We start from the raw sequence: 20,023 nt of genomic DNA, 5'->3' as shown, positions 1-20,023 counted from the left end.
CACCCAGAACGTTGCGTTGCCTGAGACTGGAGCAGGGGAGTTACAGGAGCAGACAGTTGAGGAGGCTGGGTCTGGCCAGGCAAGAGGGTAGATGCAGGATGCTCAGGGGCCTTGCGGGCCTTCTAATGCTCCCTCGACAGGAGGGCTATCCATGGTCAGTTACGCTAGAGAGGCTGTGTGACCGGACTAAGGGCACAGAACGGAGACCAGAGTCCTAATCAGATTCCTGTTCCAGAATTCCTGTCTTCCCACCACAGCTGCCCCAGGGAAGGGGAGGATGCAGGAGCCTGGAGCAAGCCCAGGATTCTGGTTGGCTGCCTTTCGCCTGGGCCCCAAGGCAAGGGGTGGAGAGCTGAGACTCAGCCAGAGGCAGGCCCTCCTAGGGTCCCACCTCTTCAGTAGCAACACTCATTTTCCCCACTTTCCCAAGGGCTGGCAATCTGAAAATTTGCCAAAGGCCACCCAGACCAGAAACCCTGCATCTAAGGCAACCAGAGGATAATGGCTCCTTCTCTAACCTCTTGTTCTGCTCTTCACAACCCTGGAAACCACCAAGCTTTCCTGACTCTACTGCCATCAAGATAAAGTGGTGGGCATGGTGATACAAACATTTGGAGGGGAGAGGTAAGGGAACGGGGAATACAAGGCCAACTTTGGCTGCACATCAAGTTCAAGGCCAGTGGTTTGATCTACAAAGACCCTGTAGCAAAAAAGAGCGGGGCTAGGGACTAAAGAGATGGCTCAGTGGTTGAGAGCACGGCTGCTCTTGCAGAGGACCCAGATTCAATTCTCAGCATCCACATTGAAGGTCACAACCATCCATTAACTTCGTTTCCAGGGACTCTGATGCCCTCTTCCGACCTCCACAGAATCCAAACACACTGATGGTGCACATATGTATGTGTGGGCAAAACACTCATACACAGCAAAAAAAAAATTTCAAAAATAAAAATTGGGCTGGGCATGGCATCACATGCCTTTAATCCCAGAATTCAAGCAGCAGAGACAGGTGGTGAATCTCTCAGTTTAAGGCCACCCTGATCTAAAATGAGAGTTCCAGGACAGCCAGAGCTGTTACAAACAAACAAAATAAATAAAAGTTAGGCCTGGTGTTCATGCCTAAAATCCAAGGACTTTGCTTCAGGCAGGAACATCATCCCAAGATCAAGACCAGTAAGAGATACATGAGACCATCTCAAAAAAATCCAAGACATGCCATTAACCAGACATGGTGGCACACACCAGTAACCCCAGCTCCTTGGAAGCTGAGGCAGAGTTACTTGAGCCCAGCCTGGGCAAAAGAAAACACAACACAGCCTCACTCAGCTCCATGGCTCTTCCAAAGAATTTATTGATCATATTTACATAGATCGCAAACAGTGAGGGGGCAGCCGGGGGCACATCTCAGGCCTCTTCTCCACGCCAAATGAGGACTCAAGAGATGTCGGGAGCTTCCCATCCTCTGAGAGGAGCCTGAGATGCAGAGATGATTCCTGTGGCCCCCTTCTCCCCAGGGGTGCTGGCCCCAGGGCTGCCTCCCTGGCTCAAGGCACAAACGCTGTGGTTAGGGGTACCAAGGCAAGGCATGGATTCATTCCTGAACCAGCTAGGGCCATATAACCTCTTCCTTGGCCCTGCTCCCCTTTTCTGGTCCCACACTGAGAAGACCTGGCCAAGTGGATACTGAAACCCCAGACCAAACCCTTAAACTCCTAGGTCATGGCCAGCCCTCCTGAGGCTGGAGTCCAGGTAACATCAGTACCCTGGACAGGAAGACAGAGCCAGGGAGAGCTTGGCTAGAAGAAGCTGGCTGAGCAAGACCCATCTTCCTTCATTTCCTGATGCTTCCCTGCCCCATGTGAATCCAGCAGGCAGAGCTGGGGAGCAATGTGGATCACAATGCTCTTCCATGCTCCCCTTCTTGCTGGTTAGGAACAGTATATCTCCCGAGTTTCATGAATGAAGCCACTTCATGGCGTTGGAGATTCAGGAACTGCATGATCCCAGACGGCAGGCCATGTGGGTACCCAGAGCCTGGGGCTTGCCTAGAGGGAGCTGCTGAGAGATCAAGAATGAGGAGTGGGACCTGAGGGTGTCATCTCACCCCTGTCCTCAGCCAACTCCCACCTGGACCTATGCCAGGAGGCGGATGATGCCATTGTCTGAGCCCAGCAGGAGGTGGCGTTTCGTGGGCAGCAAGGCCAGGCTAGTGAGTGTGCCACGGAAGTTCTCGGAACTGAGCTTCGTGGTGGCCTGAGAGGGTGGTTCAAGCAGGGAACAGATGCCAATCTTGTTGGCCACAGTGCCAGTGACCACCTCACTGCCGTACAGGTCGAAGGTGTGGATGGGATCGGACGTTGACTTGTAGTGGTGTGTTGGCTTCTGCTCCAGCTCCTTCCACACAGTCAAGGAATGGTCCGAAGAGGAGCTGACTAGCATGCTGCCCTCGATGGCCTGCAGAGAGTGGGAGGGGCGGACAGCTTCAGTAGGGGTCTGGGGAACCTGTCAACCTGCCAAACTCCACCACCAGTCTAAGGTGCCTTTAATTACAGCACTCAGGAGGCAGACCTCTGTGAATTCAAAGTTAGCCTGGTCTACACAGTGATCCCCCAGGGCAGACAGCGTCTGGGAGATATATAGTGAGACCTTGTCTCCAAAAGAAAAATTAAATATGTTATTAATATAACCATAACTGGCTGGGCTAGATAGTGGACATGAATCTCACAAGCCCATAAATCCAACACCGGTCTACACAGCAAGCTCCAGGCCACCTAAAGGTTCAGAGTCAGACTTTGTCTTAAAACACAAAACAAATCAACCAAAAAAAGAAAAAAACCAAAAACCAAAATCCTGTAACCACTACTCTCATTAAGAACAGATTCTACTCTAGGATAGCCAGGACTATACAGAGAAACCCTGTCTCAAAAAAAAAAAAGAATATATGGGGCTGGAAAGATGGCTCAGAGGTTAAGAGTACCTCCTAACCCTTGTAAATGACCTAGGTTCCATTCCCAGCACCTGCATGGTGGCTCCCAACCATCTGTAACTCCAGTTCCATGGAGATCTGACACTTACTTATGACTTTTGCTAGCACTGGATGAAGGTAGTGCATATACACACAGTCCTATAAAGCCAAGGGGTAGTGGTGCACACCTTTAATCCCAGCACTCGGGAGGCAGAGGCAGACAGATCTCTGTGAGTTCGAGGCCAGCCTGGGCTATAGAGCGAGTTCCAGTAAAGTCACGGCTACACAGAGAAACACTGTCTCAAAAAACCTGAAAAACTAAAAACAGAAAACAACTAACCAAACAAAAACCCCACTTCTATATATAAAATATCTAGGCATGGTGGTACATAACTTTAATTCCAGCACTTGGGAGGCAGAAACAGGGGGATCTCTCTGGGTTCAAGGCCAGCCTAGTCTACATAGTGAATTTTAGGACAGCCAGGGCTCTATAGAGAGATCCTGTCTCAAAATAAATAAATAAATAAAAATAAGTAAATCTTTTAAAAATTAAAGAAAAAATCCCAACAATTCTGTGCAGACACCGCGCTACACACGCCCGCATTGCCCTCTCTACCCTTCCCAACCACCTGTGAGGTACGTGCTGCCACTGCCTCTTTGAGCATTTACATTTGTATTTGTGATGAACACGCACGCGTGCGTGCATGCATGCTACATGAGGACACGTGCATAGGCCACATGAGGGTCTCCCATGGAGGCCATAAGGGTGTTGAATCCCCTGGAGTTGGAGTCACAGGCAGTTCTGAGTGGCCCAAGGCTTACGCTGAAAAGCAAACTCGGATCTTCTGAAAGAGCACCTGGCGCCATCCTTACTTTACACGGGAAAACACTGAGGCTCAGAGAAGCCTCAAAGAGAACAGGGATTGATACAGGATGATCCCAGAACCATTCTGACATTTTCTTAGAACATTGGAACTTAGGAACACTTGCAACTTCCCCTGGGGCTCTGGATAGAGCTGAGGGCAGCCTACATTCCCCTGTAGCACGACCTTAGCCACCATCCATGTTGGGGAGGAGTTCCAGCTGCTTGGAGAAATCCTCCCACAAACAGGCCCTATCACTCCCTTCCCGGAACTTTCTGAGTAGTCCCTGAGGCCTATGATTGAATATAGAAGGCTGGAACATGATGCCCACGACTGGGCCTGTTCCTGCCCCCATCAGGACAGCCCAGCAGGGGGCATGGACTCTGCTCAGTGGTCTCCAGGCAGTAAACAGCCTCCAGGCTGGGCTTTGTTTAACCTGAACTGGGTCATGGACAGGGCGCGACCCCTGATCCTCCAAGCAAGACAAATATGGACAAGGGTTACTCATTAGAACATCCCCGGCGGGGTCAGTTCTAACCCTGGTTCCTGGCCTTAGCCTGCCTCCTATGCAGCTGGTTCCTGAGCTGGCCCAAGAGGGCCACGTTCCCTGCCCATCAGATGTCCATGAGTAGGTACAAGGGCCTCACTAAGGCCAGGCTCTAAGCAGAAGTGAAGGGAAGGAACTGAGGCAGTCACCTTGATCTGTAGAATGTCCCCTTCATGGGCTGGCCAGCCTCGCAGAACCAGGCCCGTGCGGGTGTCCAGCAGCACCATGAAGCCCGAGGAGAAACCAGCCACAACACTACGGCCACTGGGGCTGACTGCCAGGGCGCGAACTAGCCCAGGGTTCAGTCCTCCACCCAGTCGGAACTCATGCTGTAGGCAGAGGGAGATTGGGCTCAATTGCCAGCCATCCCACCCCCACCCTACTTACGCCCATAAAGTCAGGAGGCCTGACCCTCCCACTCCTCCATGGATAGGAAAGTCCCTGAAGGGGGCTGGAGAGATGGCTCAGAGGTTAAGAGCACTGATTGCTCTTCCAGAGGTCCTGAGTTCAATTCCCAGCAACCACATGGTGGCTCACAACCATCTATAATGAGATCTGGTGCCCTCTTCTGGCATACAAACATACATGGAAGGAATGTTGTATACATAATAAATAAATAAATCTTAAAAAAAAAAAAAAAGGAAAGTCCCTGGACTCAGGTCCAGCACAGAGCCCCACCCACAGGGCTGCCATTGCAGTGTTTCTTCCCTGACAGGCTCCTAGAGACCCCTGGCTAGGCATAGGGAACTGCACACCTCCTGACCTGCAAGCCGGGCTTCCTGCAGTCCACAAAGCGCAAGATGGAGTCAGAGCTGGCCATGGTGATGCTGGTGTGGGGGGCAGGCATGACAGCTACAGCGGTCAGGGGCACCCGGCTGTCTGAAGGATCCACAATGCGAAGGGTCTTCCCTGAAGAACACAGTACATTTGGGGACCTAGTGACTATCAAAGAGCCCTGGCTACTTCAAGCCCCCCCGACTCACCCTATCCTTGCATCCCATTCCCCAGTGACTCATAGAAAATACAAACGGTTTCAGGACTTTCTCATCTTCCTGTTTCCATAGCCAAGCCAGGGTCCCACCCCAAAGCAATCCCCCCCCCCCTTCATACAGCATGCTCTCGCCAGCTGGCACCGCCAGCCTGCCCGATGCTATCTGCTCCCTTCCTCTCCATTCACAGTTCTCTGTACAATGATGGCAGGAGATGCTACACAAGCCCTTCATGCATAATCTTCTAACCAAAGTGCTTTAGGTTCTCAGAGGTGGGAAGTGGAGGCTCCCAGCAGCAGGGCAGCTTGCTGGTAAGCTGGGGGAGTGGATTCAAACTCAGGTCCCACAATTGCTAAGGCCCAGTTGTTTCCATCTCACTCAATCTTCCCCCTGGGCTCCCATTGCCAGCGGCCTGGCGGAAGCACAGTAAAGCAGCCGCAAAACAGGCCTCACCTGCGCCCGCTCACCTGTGAAGGGGTCCCAGACGTGCACAGCCCCATCACAGCTCACCACATACTGCGGGGCTTCAAGCTGGCCCGCGTAGAAGACACTCTTGCGGTGCTGGGCGTAAACGAGGCGGGGGGCTGTCTCACTGGTCCCATCCCCATAGTTGTACAGTGGCCAGAGGCGCACAGTACGGTCCTTGCTGCCACTCAGAAAGAAGTCCTCACTGCTCAGGGGAGCCACACATTTGACAGCCCCTGTGTGGCCTACAAAACTCTGCAGGCGGATCTGGTGGAAGTGGAAGTGGGCATCCTGCTGGTTCACACCAATCTCATACTGCCAGTATGCCAGCCAGTTCCCACTCAAGCTGTGGGCACTCCGGGGCAGCTCCCGCTTCAGGGCATTGTCTTCACTCCTGCTGCTGAGGCCCCCACCTCCGACTCCAGAGATGGGGCCCAGGGGCCCGGGACTCTCAGGTTGAGAATCAGGGATCTGGATACGATTTCCAACCAGGACACTCCCAAAGGTCCCTGAGTGGCCATCATCCAAGAGACAGCTCCCACTCTGAGGGTCCCATTCGGGGCTGGCACTGGGCATAGTGGGCTCCATGCTGGCTGGGTTTCGAGCGCTGGGACTGATGCTTTCCAGATACAATGCTGCCAGCTCCCCGACCAACTCGTGGTTGGGGATGATCTTCCGGATGATGTCGCCTGCGTGGGAGCGGGAAAGGTCCTAAGATCAGGGAAGGCGACAGGCAGCTGCTACCACCTACCCAAGGGCCTAAGGTACTGACTGGGCCACTCTGGGCTATTTATTAAGTCCCTGTCTTTGAGCCTCAGTTTCCTTTATCGATACATAGACATGAGTGCTGTCTCTATAGAGACAGACACATATGCCCATAGCGGCAATAGACACAGAATGATAAGACAGATGTGCCCTTGGAGTTTAGGATTCTGTAGGAGCATAACATACCCAACTGCAAGGTGCATCCTATTCAAAGCGAAACCAGTAGCGCACCCATCCCATAAGGGAGGCCACAAAAATGGCAGGCTGTCCATTCCTTTGCAGATAGTTTCTGGAGACCATCATATTCCCCTGTGTCCCCAGACTTGTATGGTTGGCTCCTGAAAATGTTGAATCTCTTGGAAGTCACTGTCCTGGCTAGTTTTTGTTTTGTTTTGTGTCAGTTTGACACCAGGCACAGTCATTTGGGAATAGGAACCCTCAACTGAGAAAACTCCCTCACCAGATTGGCCTGTGGGAGCATTTTCTTGATTAACAATTGATGTGGGAGGGCCCAACTCACTATGGGTGGCTCCACCCCCGGGGGCAGGTGGTCCTGAGTTCTCTAAGAAAGCAGACAGCACAGGCCTTTAATCTTAGCATTTGGGAGACAGAGGCAGGTAGATCTTTGTGAGTTCCAGGCCAGCCTGGTCTACAGAGCAAGTTCCAGGACAGGCAGGGCTACACAGAGAAACCTGTCTCAAAAAAACAAAAAGAAAATAAAATAGAAACAGAGAAAATAGAGGGAATGGGGTCCCCATAGCCAGAGCTACACAGAGAAACCCTGTCTCGAACGAACAAACAAACAAACAAAATAAAACAAACAACAAAGCAGGCTGAGCAAGCCCGAGGAACAAGTCAGTGTTCCTCCATGGCTCCTGTTTCAGCTCCTGCCTCGAGTTCCTGCCCTGACTTCCCTCAGTGACAGCATGTGACTCAGGAGCTGTAAGATGAAATAAACCCTTTCCTCTCCAAGTTGCTTTTGGTTGTGATGGTCTATCATGATGTTCAATAGAAACCCTAACTAAGATAATCACCATGGAAATTGGGGTCTGAGGCCATATCTGTTTGCTGATTCTGAAAGCATTGTGCTTAAAATGTACTGTGAGCTGGGGGCTGGCAGTACATGCCTGTCTGTAATCCCAGGACACAGGAGGCAAATGCAGAGGCAGGGGGATGGTATGTACAAGGATAGCCAGGACTATACAGTAAGATTTCATCTTTAAAAAACAAAAACAAGCTGAGTGGTATTAGTGCACACCTTTAATCCCAGCACTCGAGAGGCAAAGGCAGGTGGATCTCTGTGAGTTATAGGCCAGCCTGGTCTACAAAGTGAGTTCCAGGACAGCCAGGGCTGTTATACAGAGAAACTATGCCTCAGAAACAAAAACAAAAACAGAAACAGAAAACAAGAGTAAGAGATGGCTCATCAGGCAGAGGGGCCTGCTGTCAAGACTCAGCACCTGAGTTCAATCCACAGAACTGATGGTGGAAGGAGAGAACTAACTCCCAACATTGTTCTCTCACTTCCACACACGTCAAAGCATGCATGCACCTACACTCACATGCGTATTCTACACACAAACAAAATAATTTTTTAAGGAAAATGAAGAACTGTGAGTGGCGGCACATGCCTAGAACACCAGCAGTGGATAAGCAGAAGCAGAAGGATCCAGAGTTAGGGGTCAGCCTGGGCTAAATAAGACACTGTGTCAAAAAACAAAACAAAAAACAAAAAAGGAACCCACTGCTGACTCTGGAAGTGAACGCATTGGGCCCGCCCCAGGGAAGAGATGTCACCAACGCTGTGCAAAGGAACGTGATGGGCAATACCCAACAGGCAGGAGAAGGGCACGTAGATTGTGTATGCCATTTCCAGGGTGAACACCTTCTGCAGCTCTTCCAGCAGGCTGGGGTCCACTGGTCGTCGATGCCCGTCAGAGAAGGTGGCCTCTGGCAGCTGGCCCTCAGCACAGCCCTTAGGGTCCAGCTGCAGATCCTGCAGGCAGGAAGCCCGGGGAGTCAGCGAGCCCACAGCCCTGGCCTAGCCTGCCCAGCCCAGACGCTCTGCCTACCTGCTGCCGCAGCTCATGCAGATGAGAGAAGACCTGGAAGAAGGTGGCCACGGGCTCGCTGAGATGCTGCTGAACCATCTCCTGTCCGATGCGCAAGCAGATGAGGGCGATGAGACTGACCGTCTTCACACACAGGACAGTCCGGGCCTGGGCCCCACTTGGGAACCTAGAAACGGGAGCTCATGAGTTGCAGGTCCCTCCCTGAAGGGCCTGACCAGTCCAAACCAGATAAGGAAATGGAGGCACAGCGTAGCTTACTCGGAGTTGGAGTTAGAATAGAACATGAGCTTTTTTTAAAATGTGTATGGGTGTTTTGCCTGCATGTTTGTTTCAATGCATACAGTACCCACAGAGACCAGAAGAGGGTGTCAGATCCCCCAGAACTAGAGTTACAGATGGTTATGAGCCACCATGTGGGTGCTGGGAACTAACCTGGGACCCCTGGAAAAGTAGCCAGTACTCTTAAACCCTGAGCCATTCTTTCCAGCCCCCATTTGTTTTTCTGAGGTGCTGGAGCTCAAATGTAGCGTTGCCTGCTGGGAAAGAGTCTTATCTCCAAGCCACACCCACAACCCAGACCCAGGACTTTTTTTTTAAAAGACAGAGTCTCACTAGGTAGCCTTAGCTAGCCTGGAGTTCTCACTATACAGAAATTTCCCCTCCCCTGGATGCTAGAACTAAAGGCCTGTGCCACCACACCCAGCATTGGCATCATGACTCTTAACCCCCAGTATTATCTCCTTTCCCCTGAGCTTCCCAGCCCCTCCTGGGGATCCCTCAGCCAGGTGACTCTCCAATGTCACCTACCCTGTGACAAGAGAGGTGAGGAAGCTCAGCACGGGCAACAGGACTTCATGGCTGATGCGGGGCAGAATGTCCATGAGGGTCGTGTCTGAGAGATACACAATGATCTTCTGAGTCAGTGTCACCGCGGCCAGCAGCCCCGCCTCCTTGCGGCTGTTCAGTCGGCTGGGGCTTGAGTTGCTCCCTGGGGCCACCTGGGACCACAGAGTAGATGAGGGCCAGGCCACTCCACAGACCTTCTGAAGCCTCAGAGATTGGGGGCCAGCCCTTGGGTCCTTAGCCTCCCCACCCCAGGACTGCTGAAGCAGCAACTGACCAGGTAGCTGATGTAGGGCAGGTACTGGTAGGTGAGAACCGGTTCTCCATAGAGGTGGGCGATGTGGAGGAGACAGCTGAGCACAGGCCCTGACACTATGTCACCGAGCACTGGCCTCTTCTGGTAGATGTTGCCGGCACTCAGTGGGGGACTCTCGTCACCGCTGTCTGTGAACTGCTGCCGAGTGGGCCCTGCCAAGGAAGGCCTTTGAGAAACTAATGGAAGGCAGAAGGGAGGTCAGCCTTCTAAGATTTATGGGGCAACTTCTATTCATTCTAGACTGGGATCTTCCCCTCTCCCAACCCAAGAAGAGGAGCTGACAGACTGAGACCCAGGACCTGCCCAGGAAGTGATGCGAAGTTAGGAAAGGAATCCCCTAAGAGAGGCTAAGGATGGGCAGAAGCCCGGGAGGAAAGTTGGTCTCCAGCACTAACCACAGGCCTTACCCACATAACAAGATGTCAGCAGGCGTAGCAAGTTCCGGGCCACATGGCGAGAGGCCACTGTGGGGCCAAGCTTGGCGGACAGCCAGCGGACCATCTTGCACGCAGTATCTGCAGGGCAGGAGCAGGGTCTGAGCTCATCAGATAACTCGCTCGGCACCTCTGCCACCCCACCCGCTACCACACCCCGCCCAGCCAACTCCAGCTGTTTGCTAGGGAGCCTGACCACACAGGGCCCATCCACTTAGCCACGCTAGAGGTTGACATAGGAACTGAAGAGAGGTCTTCCTTTCAGCGATGTTCCCAACTCCCTGAATATAGGCTTGTTCCTCCCTGGCCTCTCTTCAGTAAGCCTTTCATGGCCTCTCTGATGGAACCATGAGAGCCTCGGAGACTTGCACACAAGCCCTGTCTGGAACACTCTTCCCATTTCACACCTCGTATTGACGGCTCCCATTCAATTTACACCTCGACCATCGCTTGCTTTTACTTCTTAATTGTTTTTCTGGTGCTAGAGATAAAACATCCAAGGCCTCACACATTCTAGGCAAATGCTCCACCACTAATCTCCATCCCGAGCCCAACCCGTCCCTTTAAAAGACACCTTCTCTGACGTCCGAAAGCTCACTTTGCACTCACACACTAACACAGTACGCTGTATCGGACCATCTGGCTGCGGATGTGAGCACAGGATGGACCCGTGCACGGCACAGGAAACACGGAAGTGGGGAGCGGCTGACCAACACCTCCCAGGCCCGAGAACTCACCAAGGAGGATCTTCTGTTCTTTGCCTTCTGGCTGCTCTGTCAAGGGCTCCCCTTCCTCTTCTCTCTCTCTCCCGTCCCCAGGAGCCACGACCGTCTCCATGGACAACATTGTGTCAGACAGAGCGAGCTCAGATGCTCCTGTGACGTCATCTGACTCCTCTTCCTCCTCGAGGATCACACAGCCTTCCTCCTCTTCTTCCTCCTCAGAGCCCTCACTTTGCTTCAAGTCCTGGCTGCTGTCGACTGACTTCAGGCTGTTCTTGTCCACAGGGGCACCCCCATCCTCCCCACCCCGTTCCTCGCCCTGCGAGGCCTCGCTGGTGCTGCTCTTGTCGCTCAGCTGGCCCAGGCTCATGGCCTCAGCTTCCTGGGGCTGTGGAGATTCGGCCACATAAAGTCCAGACTGGAAATCCTCCGTGTCTGGCAGCTCGGCCTGGTCATGGAAGCTGACGCCTGACCTATAGTCTGGGAGTCCCAGTCCTGAGGAAGCAGCAGGTTCCCCGTCCATCTGAATCTCCTCCCCAAAGGCACACGAGCCAGGCCTGGACCCTGGGATCTCGCTTTCCTCATCCTCAGTGGTTCCAACCAGGCCTTTGCTCTCCTCCTGGGAGGCTTCCAGCCCAGCTAGTACCTGAAGGACATGGGGCAGCAGGTGAATGAGGAAGGCCTGCAAACCCAACCGCACCACCAACTGGGCCACAAAACAGTCAGTGTACAGGTAGAAGCGGCCATGCAGCCGGCAGGGGCTCTCATAGGCACCGATGAGGGGCTTCAGGAGGTACTTATTGGCATTTTTGGGGCCTAGGGCCTTGGCAACGGGTTCAAATAGGTACCAGGCTGTGTACACAGCCGTGTGCTCCTCAGACATGAGTGACAATACAAAAGGCAGCAGGATCTCCAAGCCCTCGGGAGTGATGTCACTCAGCACTGCACCCAGCTGCTGCCACAGAGCAAACACCAGCTCCCGTCCCTGGGCCTCATCCTCCACGCGCCTCGCCTGGTACAGCAGAATGAACCTGTGCAGTGCTGGGAAGTACGAAGGAAAGGGGACCACGGAGCTGAAGGGGCTGAGGAGCTGGGCTGGGCTGGGAGGGGGCAGTCCCTGGGAAACGGGCCTGTACTCAAACAGTGGGTCCAGCTTGCCCTTCTTCACCACCATGGGATTTTTGGGCCCACTCAGCTGAAGAAGTGTGTCCAGCACAGGCTGCAAAGACACGGGGACGTCCTTGGAGTGGCGCGTACAGAGACCCCGGACAGCCTCAAAGCGCACCCACAAAGGTGCATCAGGCGGCAGTGTGCGGACCCTGGTGGCAAACACCATCTCGGCCAACAGGACACCCAGCACCTGCATGTCTCGGTGGAAGAGGCGCTGCAGGTGCACAGGTGGCTGGACCCGAGGCTGTTCAGGCACCTCCAGCTGGCTCCCTAAGCCTTTAGCCAGGAAGTTACCCATCTTCTCCAGCTCTTCCAATGCCTGGATGGGACTGAAGCCCTCAGGAAGAAAAATCTTCCCCTCCTCACCCTCGCCAAGGTCCAATCCAGCAGCTTTGCTTCTGCGGCCTGGTCGAGAGCCCGCGGTTGTTGAAAAAGACAACAGGCCAGGTGAGACTTGACTGGAGGATGAGCCCAGCTGGTCACTTGCTTTCCCAGGGACGGAGATGGAATCCAGAGCTTCCGTAGCCTGCTCTAAGTCATCTTCCCCTGTCACAGGCCTGTCTCTAGTCCAGCCAGTCTCACACGGAGTGGCCTCTAAAACAAGCCTGCCTACCCCATTCATATGTTGTCCTGGAATGTCCTCTTGGCCTGTGGCCTCCTGAATGGGCTGGACCAATAGCCGGGGGATTACTGGAGGCTCAGGAGCCAGGGCAGGAGCCCCAGCCAGGCGCTGGGGATGTGGCTGATCAAAGAGCTGTACTACGCCATAGCTAGTCAAGTGGGTGTGGGCATCCACCAGGTGCAGACACACATTCTTCTCCTTCACAGCCTCTTTGCCCTGGAGTTTGTAGCCGAAGGTAAGGTCAATCCAATGGTGCAGGTCTTGAGATACCTCCCGGCTCTCCAGCAGCGCTCTATGGGCAGCCACAAACTCCTCGTTAGAACTGCACCAGGAGGGCACATCCAGGTCAGGCATGTCAGGGTGGATGGAGCAGAAAATGGAAGGATCCGTGTAGAACTCAGGGATGCACTCGTCAGGTGTCCAGGTCTGCATCCGCTCCATGGTGGCAGGATACTCGTGGGGCTCCCACTGTGCTCGGACATGTCCACAGAGGACCGAGCGGGGTGTGCGCCGAGCCTTGTATACATAGTACGTGATGTCCGAGAGCACATCGGAGATGTGATGGGGAACGTGAGGAGGCTCCCCAGCTCCTGCACCGCCTGCTACAAATGCCTGCCGCGTCATCTCGTAGGTGAAGTCCAATTGCTTATCTCCCTTGTTGAGTCGGAACTTGGACTTACGAAGGTCTCTGAAGCGCCCATAGGGCGTGGTAAAGTCCACCACCCAGGGCAGCACTGGGTGATAGTTGGGATCCCCCTGTCGGCGACCTGCCAACCTATTCAGCTGCATGAGGTAGTGGAAGTTGCTGATTCGGCCGTGGACCCAGTCTAGCATAAGGCCCTTGAGTTCCTTCTGGCAGGTGGGGCATGCAGGTCTCCCTGTCTCCTCTTTCTCAGATTTAACACCTGTCCTGTTTTTCTCTACAGAGACCTCCTGGCTCTCATCCTCAGACGGCATCTCATAAGCACTCAGGTCCAAGCGGAGCTCACCGCACAGCTTCTCGTCCACAGCTATGTGGTGCAAAGACAAGGCCCCACAGGCCAGCCCTTGGCGGTGACAGGCATCCATGGCCCTGAGGACACGGAAGAGAATGAAAAGCACCTTGGCTTGGCTGTTGGTCAGCTTGGCAGGGCTGAAGGTAACTACATCATGCAGGGAGAACTGTACATAAGGGTGTACCACATACAGCATCTCGGGTGACTCCAGCAGGGCCTCAGCTCGCAAAAGGCTAGGGCAGGCAGGGCTGCCCCGAGAGGTGCAGGGCCCGTCTCTGACATTTGATGGACACTGGGTGGATTCACCCACTGGCAGGAAGGCGCATCCATAGACCCTCTGTAGAGCCTGTCTTATAGAGTCTAGGGCGGGTACAGCTGAGGGGGCAGGGCTAAGGCTATAGGGCTGCCCATAAGTATGGTATGCATGGCGCCACAGGTTCCGGTAATTCTGGGCAGCCACCTCCTGCATGAAACGAGTGAGAGTCTCGGGGCTACAGGACCCCTCCTCAAAGGGCAGGACTCCGCCCAGCCGGTAGGACAGTCTCTGCTTCCGCAGCCCGTGCACCTCTACCCGCGTCCAGCCCGGGGGCAGCCTCTGTACCGAGCGTTGAAGTAGAGTCCTGACTTCCGCTTCACCCAGGCCCTCGGCCCGGGGACAGGGTCCCAGGCGGCGTTCGCGGAGACTAGCCAGCCAACGCGCGGGCACTAGGGCCACCACGTGGGTGCCCCCCGGCGCCGGGGCTAGCTGCCGGGCATCGATGTTCAGGTCTCTCTCCACGCTCCGGAGCAGCTCCTCCATGTCAGGTCCTGGGGAAGAAGACCAGCCCTCTGATCCTGTTGTAAGAACCACTTTCCGTCCTCTGCTCCCCTGGGCCATCTGGTCCTGGCCCCCTGGGGGCAGCGCGAGGCTGAGCCTGGCCACGGCCCTCCTCGCAGTGGCTTCCGGGGTGCCAGGCCTGGAAGGTTGGGATGGGCGAGGAGCGAGAGCTGGGGTGCAGGTGACTGGGCGAACCGGCGACAAAAGAGAGAAGGCCTGAGGATCCTCTTACCCCTCCACAGGGTCCTGCGCTCCAGGTCGCAGCGGGGCGGGGAGCGCTGAGCTCCAGAGCTGAGCGCCACCGTGACGGGTCAGCTGATGCGGGTCATGTGATCTCCCAGACACGGAAACAACCGCACGTGTCTCCAAAGGGCCCAGAGAGACCCCGCCTCCTGCTCCTGCCCCCACCCCTGCGGACCAGCCTAGGCAAAGCACTCTCTCTTCGGCTATTCTTTTGGGGCTTCGTCCCAGCCTCGCTTGTTTCTGGGGCCACCTGGGCAATCCAGCCGCCCTCAGGTGCAGAGGAAGACCATCCTGAACAGGCACCGGACCTCTTTCCCCTTTCCCATTTTTCTTGGAGGCCCTGAGATGCGGATCTAGTGAGGCTCATCTTGGAAATGCTAGCCTTTAGCCAACTGTCAGCTCTGGTAGCCTCAGAACCAGACATGCACCCTCTCAGCGTTCCCATGCTACTCCACAAAACAAGGAGTTTAATTTTCCAAAGCACTTGGTTAGTAACTTGCCACTTGGCCTTCACAACATCCCGGGAAGCAGGGAAGTGGCCCAGGCACAGAGACCTGGTGTTCTTTAAAACGAAATATTCTCCTGAGACTTCCTGTTGAAACTGTGGGCTTACAGATGCTGCTATGGCTCTAGGCAGGGTGCCACACAGAACAAGGAACAGAAACCAGAGAGCCTACACTCAAACTGCGGATCTCCCGCCAAAGGTCTTGGTTCTGGCTCATGTACAGGCCAGGCCAGCAATAAAACCACTTTGTGTGCTCTGGCACATTCGTGTGTGTGTGTGTGTGTGTGTGTGTGTGTGTGTGTGTGTGTGTTGAGTTTCCTAAGACTTTGGTGCTGAGGCTTAAGCCTTTAAAAGCACTTAAGATGCTGGGCAGTAGTGGTACACGCCTTTAATCCCAGCACTTGGGAGACAGAGACAGGCCAATCTCTGTGAGTTCGAGGCCAGCCTGGTCTACAGAACTAATTCTAGTCAAGACTACATAAAGAAACATTTCAGCTCCAGAGGTTCTGACACCCTCTCCTGACTTCCACAAGCACCCACACACCTATATATAAAAATAAATAGGTTTTAAAAATTAAAATTCAAGTCAGGACTACGAGGGGATGTTCCACCCACTGAGACAGTGTGCCTGAGCTAATGGGAGCTCACCAAAGCCAGCTGGAATGGGACTGAATGAGCATGGGATCAAACTGAACCCTCTGAATGTGGCAGACAATTGGGGCAGACTGAGAAGCCAATGATAATGGCACTGGGACTTGTTTGGCTTTTTGGGATCCTAGTCTATTTGGATGCACACCTTCCTAGGCCTGGATGGAGGGGGGGAGGGCCTTGGACTTCTCACAGGGCAGGGTTCCCTGCCCTCTCTTAGGACTGGATGGGGAGAGGAGGAGGGTGAGTGGGGAAGCGGGTGAAGGGGATGAAGTGGAAATTTTGATTCCTAGTATTAATAAAGTAAAAAAAAATTAAAGTCCAGGTGTGGTGGCACACACCTTTATTCTCAGCATTTGAAAGGCAGAGACAGGTAGATCTCTGTGAATTTGAGGCCAACTTGGTCTATAGAATGAAAAACCAGCAAAGGCTACATTGTAAGACCTGTCTCAAATAAGACAGATCAGGCAGAGCATCATTGCAAGTTCAAAGCCAGTGTAGTTAAGACTTCCAGCCCCACCCCCACCACAGGACTACACAAGACATAGCTCGAAAAAGGAAGGGGGAGAGAAGGAAGAAAAGGAGAAAGACTGCCCAGAGAAAACACATCTGTGGTTTAGATATGACAGATTCTGTTTCTTCTTCAAAGGCTGCTGGAGCCCCAGATGTGCTTGGTCACATGACCTCATACGTAGTAGCTTCCCCATTTATGGAGTGTTTACCGGGAGTTAGCCACTTGCCAAGAGCTTTACATAGCTCATTTAATTCTCTCTCTCTCCCTGGTTTGTGTGCTTTTTGTTTTTACTAAGTGTGAGAGTGTATGCGTGGAGGTGGACGGCTGCACGTGTACCTCGGTCAAACTTGGGCCATCAGGCTTTGTCAGCAAACTCTTGCCTGATGGACCATTTCACCAACTCACATCCAGCGTGCCACTGCAGTTTTAGGAAGCTATTAAACCTGTCATGGTGGCTCAAACCTGCAATCCCAGTACAGGAGGCAGAAGCAAGTTCAAGGTTGGCCTGGTTTATACACTGAGTTCTAGGACAGCCAGGACCACTATGTCTCATCACACCATGTCTCAAAACGTCAAACCAAAGCAAAACGGGAGATATTTTCATACCTAATTTAGAATAGGGAAGCGAACCAACCACCTTTAGTAAACTTGTCAAAGATCACACAAGAAAAACTCGAGACAGGACTTAAAGCTAGGCCAATTCATTTTCAAACCAGTGCTTCGAGTCAGCATGCTGACACACACCTGTAATTCCAGCATTTGGGAGGTGGAGGTGGGAGGACCAGAACTTCAAAGTCATCCTAACTGCAGGGAGTTTGAGGACCAGCCTGGGCTACATGATACCCTATCTGAAAAAAGAAATAAATTTATCATCTTTTGCTTCCTGACTATAGATCCAGTGTGACTGGGTGTTTTAAGTTGCTGCTGTGAAGACTTCCCTACCATGAGGGACCTGCACTGCATCAGATGTTCCCGGCCAGCCTTAAACTGCCATGTAGATGAGGATGACCTGCCTAAGACCTGCCTGCTCCTGTCAAGTGCTGGGATTCCAGCTAACTCCCTGGTTGAGCAGCATGATGACATCAATGACTTTAACCAAACTGTGAATGAACCCCAAAAGTGACTTCAGACGTTGTCTGGTGTCTCGCCTAAGTCTCCTCTCCTTTCCATTTGCCCAGCTATGAAACACGGGTGTGCCCACAAGGCCTGTGAGTGGCACCCCATCCAGAGACAGAATGGTTATTTGAGTCAATGTTCCCCCCAAACTCAGGCATTTGAACATTGGTCCCAGTTGGTGGTGGCATTTGAAGGGGTGACAGAGAGGTGTGGTCTTGTTGGTAGAAGCACATCACTGTGGGCAGGCAGGCTTGAGGGTTTACCTCATTACCAGTTTGTTCTCTCTGCTGCTGTGCCTCTTGCTTCCAGATTCTGCCTGCCTGGCAGGATGAACTCCTTTCTCTGGAACCACAAATAAACACTCTTCCTTTACCTTTCCTTTTTTTTCTTTTTTCTTTTTCTTTTTTAAGACAGTGTCTCTCTACATAACCCTGGGTGTCCTAGAACTCACTATGTAGACCAGGCTAATCTCAAACTTACTGGGATCTGTCTGCCTCTGCTCCCGAGTGCTGGGATCAAAGGTGTGTGCTACCATACCTGGCTAAACTCTCTTTCTGGAGCTGTCTTTGGCCATGGTGTCTTATCACAGCAACAGAAAATTAACTAATACAGATGAGATGTCCTCGGTGATGAGACGAGACTAAGGGAATATTAGTCGGGCTGCTTGACCAACCATCCCTATAACCTCAGATTGGCCTGAGGATCTCAGGCTGTGCAGCTGTGATAAGGACTCTCACTCTAAAAGGGGCCTGAGTTGAACTCTCAAGAGATGACTTGGTATTTGTTCTCCAGTATGATTTAGTGGGTGGGTTTCCAAACACCATACCGACCAAGGCATGGCCACTCAGAGTGTATCATGCCTGCCTGCACCTCGCGACACTCCTGAGGGCTCTAATGTAACTCCGTGGACACTCAGGGAGAGCCACATGAGACACAGGAAACAACTTACAAATCTGCAGCAGGACAAGCCCTGGAGCTCTCATTGGTTCCCTGCTTAGTCACTCCCATGCCTAAGTTTATGTCCCTGCAAAGTGAAGTTAAAGGCTGCACAGATGGCTCGGTGGCTGAGAGCACTGAGGGCTCTTCAGAGAACCACAGCTCAATTCCCAGCACCACATGGTGGCTAACACCTGTCTATAGCTCCAGCTCTATCTGATCTCCTCTTCTGCTCTCCATGGGCACTGCACACACATGGTGCAAAGACATACCTGCAGGCAAAACACCCACACACATGAAATAAAAATAAATACATCTTTTTGAAAAATTCTAAAAATAAAATAAAGTTAGTAGGAAAAAGTTTTGTTTCACTTCAGTAAAAAAAAAATGTTAGGGGCTGGAGAGATGGTGCAATGGTTACTTGTTACTCTTACCTGGGTTTGGTTCCTGGCACCCAGCTGGGCAGCTCACAGTCATTTGTAACTCTATTTTCAGGGTGTATGGCACCTCCTTCTGGCTGGCCCTCTATGGGCCCAGGCACTCACACGGTACACATTCATGTATGCAATCAAAATATTCACACACATAGAAAAGAACATTTTAAAAAAGAAAGAGAACCAGGCATAGTGGTGCTTGCCTTTAATCCCAGCACTGCAAAGGCAGAGGCCGGAAAATCTTTGTGAGTTCCATGCCAGCCTGGTCTATGTAGAAGGTTCCAGGATAGCCAGGATGACATAATGAGATCTTGTCTCAGAGAGAAGGGAGAGAGAAAGAGAGAGAATATGCACAAAAGCAAGCTTATATTCTCTTTAAAATAATTGATCAATTAAACTAGTGTTCTGTACTTGGACATTACTGTTTTTCAGTTGGGAAACAAGATGGCCCATAAAAATTCTCTATCTTCAGGTTAGCTATGAGAGCCTGAAACCAAAGGACAGAGAGAATTTTGTTCATTTGTTTTTTTGCTTACCCTTCCACCCCTCCCCAACATACATAGTAGGTGTAGGACCCAGGAAAGAACCCTTTTTTAAAAAAAATCAGAATCTTAATATGTATCCAAGGTGAGTCTTCAATTCAAGATCCTTCAGCCTCCTCTCTCTCTTTTTCTCTCTCTCCCCCTCCCCTTCTCTCTCTGTCTCTCATGATTTATTTTTACTTAATATGAGTTGGTGTTTTTCCCATATGTTTATCTGTGTGAGTATGTTGGATCGCCTGGAACTGGAGTTACAGATAGTTGTGAGCTGCCATGTGGGTGCTGGAAACTGACCTCCAGGTCCTCTGGAAGAACAGTCAGTGCTCCTAACCACTGAGTCATCTCTCCAGCCCCTAATCTTTTTTTTTTTTTGTGGAGGGGGCAGGGCTTAAGACAGGGTTTCTCTGTGTAGCTCTGTTTGGCCTGGAACTCATACTGTAGACCAGTCCAGCCTCAATCAGAGATCTGCCTGATTCTGCCAAGTGCTGGGATTAAAAGCGGAC

At 52.5% G+C, this 20,023-nt stretch overlaps 1 protein-coding gene across 7 annotated transcripts; it reads right to left on the bottom strand.

Moving 5' to 3' along the window:
- Positions 1-1,327: 1,327 nt before the first annotated feature.
- On the bottom strand, positions 1,328-14,899 carry Wdr81 (WD repeat domain 81). Of its 7 annotated transcripts, none has more exons than XM_075991653.1 (11): positions 14,818-14,889; positions 10,997-14,575; positions 10,233-10,340; positions 9,787-9,977; positions 9,474-9,664; positions 8,667-8,832; positions 8,425-8,590; positions 5,832-6,518; positions 5,139-5,284; positions 4,525-4,704; positions 1,328-2,454 (listed from the first exon to the last, which is right to left on the bottom strand). In XM_075991653.1, exons 2-11 carry the CDS (start codon positions 14,565-14,567, stop codon positions 2,134-2,136), a joined length of 5,727 nt encoding a protein of 1,908 aa, XP_075847768.1. In that variant the 5' UTR covers positions 14,568-14,575; positions 14,818-14,889; the 3' UTR covers positions 1,328-2,133. The 7 variants fall into 7 exon arrangements, 6 of the variants coding, with proteins under 6 accessions (XP_075847768.1, XP_075847770.1, XP_075847767.1 ...); XM_075991655.1 differs by lacking the exon at positions 14,818-14,889 and having other exon boundaries at positions 10,997-13,845; positions 14,370-14,502; XM_075991652.1 differs by having other exon boundaries at positions 10,997-14,899.
- Between the last annotated feature and the right edge of the window lie 5,124 nt (positions 14,900-20,023).

Source organism: Microtus pennsylvanicus, chromosome 11, assembly GCF_037038515.1.
Source record: "Microtus pennsylvanicus isolate mMicPen1 chromosome 11, mMicPen1.hap1, whole genome shotgun sequence".
Classification (NCBI taxonomy): domain Eukaryota; kingdom Metazoa; phylum Chordata; class Mammalia; order Rodentia; family Cricetidae; genus Microtus; species Microtus pennsylvanicus.
Note: the sequence above shows the minus strand (reverse complement) of the source record. Positions and strands in the feature narration are given on the sequence as shown.

What these genes read in the sequence shown, in the direction of transcription:
- Wdr81 (XM_075991652.1), bottom strand. Translation starts at nt 14,645, where the DNA reads ATGGCCCAGGGGAGCAGAGGACGGAAAGTGGTTCTTACAACAGGATCA. An exon ending in AGAACAGAAGATCCTCCTTG is followed by an intron (nt 10,341 to 10,996) that starts GTGAGTTCTCGG and finishes CCTGCCCTGCAG; the next exon opens with ATACTGCGTGCAAGATGGTC. An exon ending in GCTGACATCTTGTTATGTGG is followed by an intron (nt 9,978 to 10,232) that starts GTAAGGCCTGTG and finishes CTTCCTTGGCAG; the next exon opens with GGCCCACTCGGCAGCAGTTC.